Source organism: Haliotis rubra, unplaced genomic scaffold (assembly GCF_003918875.1).
Source record: "Haliotis rubra isolate DU_JTF1 unplaced genomic scaffold, ASM391887v1 Scf198, whole genome shotgun sequence".
NCBI classification, from domain to species: Eukaryota; Metazoa; Mollusca; class Gastropoda; order Lepetellida; family Haliotidae; genus Haliotis; species Haliotis rubra.
Genome location: NW_025765980.1, coordinates 1,442,597 through 1,447,500, shown reverse-complemented (window position 1 = coordinate 1,447,500; position 4,904 = coordinate 1,442,597). Strand labels below are relative to the sequence as shown.

General features: G+C 39.8%; 1 protein-coding gene across 2 annotated transcripts in view; it reads left to right on the top strand.

Annotated features, from left to right (window-relative positions):
- Positions 1–4,904, top strand: part of LOC124275092 — a 6,657-nt gene extending 1,753 nt beyond the window's left edge. The window contains exons 2-4 of one of the 2 annotated variants that reach the window (XR_006898202.1): positions 201–264; positions 2,860–2,985; positions 3,461–4,325. Coding sequence is in view for 1 of the 2 variants with exons in the window: in XM_046710580.1 (XP_046566536.1) it covers positions 2,956–2,985; positions 3,461–4,666 (1,236 nt within the window). In the remaining variant the exon portion in view is untranslated. Of the gene's footprint in view, positions 1–200; positions 265–2,859; positions 2,986–3,460 lie in introns of both variants that reach the window. The other variant, XM_046710580.1, reaches the window with a different exon arrangement.

Sequence of the window (4,904 nt, the reverse complement as noted above, 5' to 3'; positions counted from 1 at the left end):
AATCATTCTGTCACCTTGAACTAGACAACAGCCTAGGCACATAATTATGCCACTAATAATATAATGACCATTTAGCCTTTCTCCTTATAAGTCCATCAATTCAAAGTGTATTGTGTCGATCAGTTAATCTAGAATCTGGACTAGAGACAGTTCTCTCCAAGTTGTGTGTGTGACTGAACCTATGGTGATCCATGTTTCAGTGTTGAAGTACTGGTTTGCTGCCTCGGAGAGCGGGCTGGTGCCATCAGCCGGGGGAATGTCCTGGTGAGTTCCAGTACATCATAGATACATGCTTCCAGCATACACAACATTCTTGATGGAGTGGCAGAATATGTATACTGAACATGTGTACCCAGGGTTCAATGGTTCTAATAAGAATCATAGCCCACTGTTAAAAGGTTTACCCAAAAACCCATGCCATGCATGCTAATAATAAATATTATAGCCCAGTAGTGAATGTGTGGACCCATCAGGGTTTTACCTCAACTCACAAACAAGAGGGTTCCAGGGACCCCTAATTATTAGTTTCAAGAGTCCTTGTAGGCAATACGAGGGTCCTATAAAGTAACAGAGTAGAGAAGTGTATGTTTTGATAATTTCTTTAGAGCCTGGAATGAATCATTGATCATGTGGACTGATGGATGAAATGATGCACATAAGGCCGGAATTTTTTATTAATTGGTTTACATATCCGTCGACCCTAATTTTTGGCAATGGCAAATAAAAATAAAATTTCAATGAGAAGTGTTTTTTATTACCGCCGAGTCCTGGGTATCAAAACCTACATTAAAAAAAAAGATTGACTGACATACCCGATATTAAAATCAGTCGTCTATCTGCACTGGTTCAGAAATAAATATTTCACTTGTAGAAAATCGTGGGCACGACTACGTATCAATAACAGTGACTGAAAACACTTATTACATTTCAAATGACCCTATATTATCGACAGAATTAGAATTATAAGCTATTTTCGCAATGTTATTGAAATAACAATTATCGGACACATGCTTCGGCAACAGGTCCACATCAAAGTAACGATGTTTTGACATGATAATTAAACAAATTGAATAAACTGAAGAAACTGAAGAATATATTCAATAACAGTACTCATAAAAGTTGTCAAACATACATTATAACTTACTATTTCCATGTTTATTGTGCGATCGTGTAATGTAATTCAAGTGACATCTCGGCTTTCGTCGCCTCGAAGTTCGCGCTCGGACACGATGTTTAATGCTAAAATATATGCATGAAGCATTTTTGTCACAGGTCATAACCTAGCACGATACGTACGCGCAGGGGATGTCAACATCTTTTTGATATTATTACAGATTTTAGAAAACTCACTCATTCACTCTTATGATTCACAATAATTACTCTTCTCTTACAATAACAAAATTTGAATCCTACCAAAATGAGACAGACACTTAAAAAATTGAAGACTTTCAAATTTTTATTTTATTTATAGACCCTAGTTTGTTTTTTAAAATCCATAAACCAATTAATAAAAAAACCAATGATAGAAGAGAAACAAGAAACCAAAGCCATTGATGTGTTGTGGGTACAGTGAATAATATTGTGTTTCATTTGCTGAATTGTTTTTCCCATACTCTACATTTGTGAACTAGGTGTACCTAAACACCCTGCCCATGTACCCAATTATACTTAAACAGCCCATAAACATAATAATATGGTCCACTATAATAGCCCAGAAGATATATCCAAGTTTCATATACTTGCTAAAGAGAATCCCTTCATGCTTTAGTATATCCAGAATATTGTAGTCCTGCAATGAGAATCTTTGCCCCATAGTGAACCACCAATAGACACGTACCAATGAAGAAGGGACCAAAACCACCGATGCTTCGTTACCAGTGATAGAAGAGACCAAGATATGGACATGCTAAAATAAGCATGCTAGCCCCCAAGTGAACAGGTGTACCTAAACACACCATGATTTTCTTGAGAATAATAGTCCCATAGAGAAGATATGAGCTAAAGAGTCCCATGCTTTTTTTTAGAATATAAGTCCCATAGTGAATGTATTTACTGAAGATCCCCATGCATTAATAAGAATATTAGCCGCATAATGTATGTACTAAAGAACTTTTACAAGAATATTAACCCAATAGATAATATATGTGCTGAAGATACGAATAATGGGCCAGAGTAAACAGGTTGACCCAAGTGCACCATTGTGAACATGTGTACCCTAGTACCACTATGTTCCAGGGAAAGAAACCTTTCAAAATTTCCCACTAGACCATAGGACCAGTGAGTGGCAATAATTAGTGGTCCTGTCTGTACTTCACTGTTCCAAAATAACATTCGTAGATTTACTTAACTATCAATACAAAATTCATTGGCCACCAGGACCACTGCAAACTTATCATTTAGTGGTCCTGATGAATTTTTACTAGGCAGGGACCACAGGACCAGTGTAAATTTTGCACACTGTGCTTGTAATAACTGACTGACTGAGTTTGGTTTTACGCCGCTTTTAGCAATATTCCAGCAACATCATGGCGGGGGACACCAGAAATGGGCTACACACATTGTGCCCATGTGGGAATTCGAACCCGGGTCTTTGGCGTGACGAGCCAACGCTTTAACCATTAGGCTACCCCACCGCCCCTGGCTTGTAATAAGATGCTAACGAATGTTGATAGATGGTACACTGTGTCACATGTGTTACCAAACCCAAAATGTAGTGGATCATTGTTATCTTGTTTATTACACCACACTCTGAAATATTCCCGCTGCAGGACATCTCTCTGTAAATACTCATGTCAGGTCATAGAATCCAGCGGTTGACGTTATGACCAATGTCTAATGTTTGGTGTGTTTTCGCGGCAGTTCCATATAGACGGTCACAGTGACAGTGGTGCTCCACTTGACATCAATGTACTGCCTCTGTTCCGAGCCCCAGCCAACATCCAGGAGGTCAATAACATGATGCAGAGAAATGATGTATTTATTGTGGTGAGTACATTGGGTCACAGATACATTATGTATATTTAGTGGTACCATGGTACATTGCATCAGGATAAAAAAAGATGTACTCTATACGGTACATTATATCACAGAGTAAAGATGTGTTCATAGTGGTACATTCTGGTACAGAGACATTATGTATTTGTTATAGGTTTCGGCACCAGTACCAGTGATAGACTAATCGCATTGAGAGATGTTACAATGATAAAGTAGACCGAACACTACTGATAGACTTGTACCAATGATAGAGTAGACCAATACCACCAGATAGACTCGTACCAATGAAAGATTAGACCAAAACGAAAGATAGACTTGTACCAATAATAGAGTAAACCAAAACCACCAATAGACTTGTTCCAATGATAGAAGGGACCAAAACCACTGATAGACTCCTACCAATGATAGAGTAGACTGAAACCACTGACAGTCTTGAATCAAACCTTGGAATTGTTCTTCACTTCAGGCTGCTGCCCTTGCTGGCCTCATCGACCGTTACATCTGGGTGTGGCCTCCATGGGATCTGCCAAATCATGAATCAGATCACGTGATGATCGACATGCAGGTTGGTTACTTACGCCCGTCAATGTCAGTCACTGACAAGCTGGAACTGTGTTATTGCATGGAGATGCGGGACACGGAATTCAGCGAGTGTCGAATGAGGAATGCCTCGGACCCTGAAGGCGATGGATCACTGATTGGTCGGTCAGGGTGTAACCTGAACAAATCTGGAATAGTGGAGGTTGTGAGCGAACAGAAAGCCATATCTTTGATGCAGACGGGCCAGTGGATTACCCCCCTTGATAATGTTATCCTTGACATTGATGAGGACTATTATGGCTGCCAGTCTGCAGGAGAAGCTCTGTACTCTGCTGGAATCAAGTCCAATGTTCTAAATTCTATCACCGATATCATGTGTGAGTTGTTCTGTGCCCGGAGCGTCCAACATGAGACCGTGATCGATACTTTCTTCCACACTCTTGTACAGCTCGTCCACAGGTTAAAGACAGACGCAGATACAATTCTCAAAGACAGTACAAAAACCAAAAAAGAACTGGAGGTACAAAAAATTGTGTACAGAATCCTGCCAGAAATATTCAAACACCTCAATGAGGATCCACTCAGTGAAACACTATGTAACAATCCCACCGATATGGCAAATGAGTTATTCTTACAAGGAATAATTCGCAATATCGTACATATGGACATCAAACAGTTAACAAGCCTTGCAGAAGCAGGCGTCTGCCTTCAACTCTCACCAAAAGCCCACTATTTTAATGTAGCGAACAGCATCCAGGTTTGCGAAGGAGCAAATACCCCAGACAGCAAAATGGTTCTCTTTCACACACCAACACCTTTTGAGGTTCATGAAAGAACATTGAATTTGAAAAAACTACTTAATTCTAAATCAATCAATCCCTCACTGATAACAGTGTGTCGGTCAGTCAGAGATGGGTACACTCCTCGCAAACTTTTCCCAAGGATCGAAGCAGACGTCTTGAAGATCCTCCACAACGTGTTCCCCGATGTTCACTATGCATCCGTGTATCATGACAAGGATCTGCTTGGTGGCGTCACGGGGTGGCATGACCGACCCTTCCAGTTTGAAAGTACTTATGTATATCAGCTTCTTCAAAAGCATTCAATCACCAAAGAAAACCTATTTTTATGACATCTTTAAGAAAGGGTAACACTATATGGAGGAACAGGTTCTGTATTACAGTGAGAGCAACATTTCAGTGCGAGTTCTAACTAGTGGTGGTCCGAGTAATTGAAATAATCAAGATTGGTCGCAGTCACTAAACGACCAAAGCAATTGAACATGTTTTCTCGTAATCGAACACAACCAATCTTGGAAGACTCGTTGCATTAACAACATTTTTCACAAGGCTGGTTTTGTCTGTGTCATT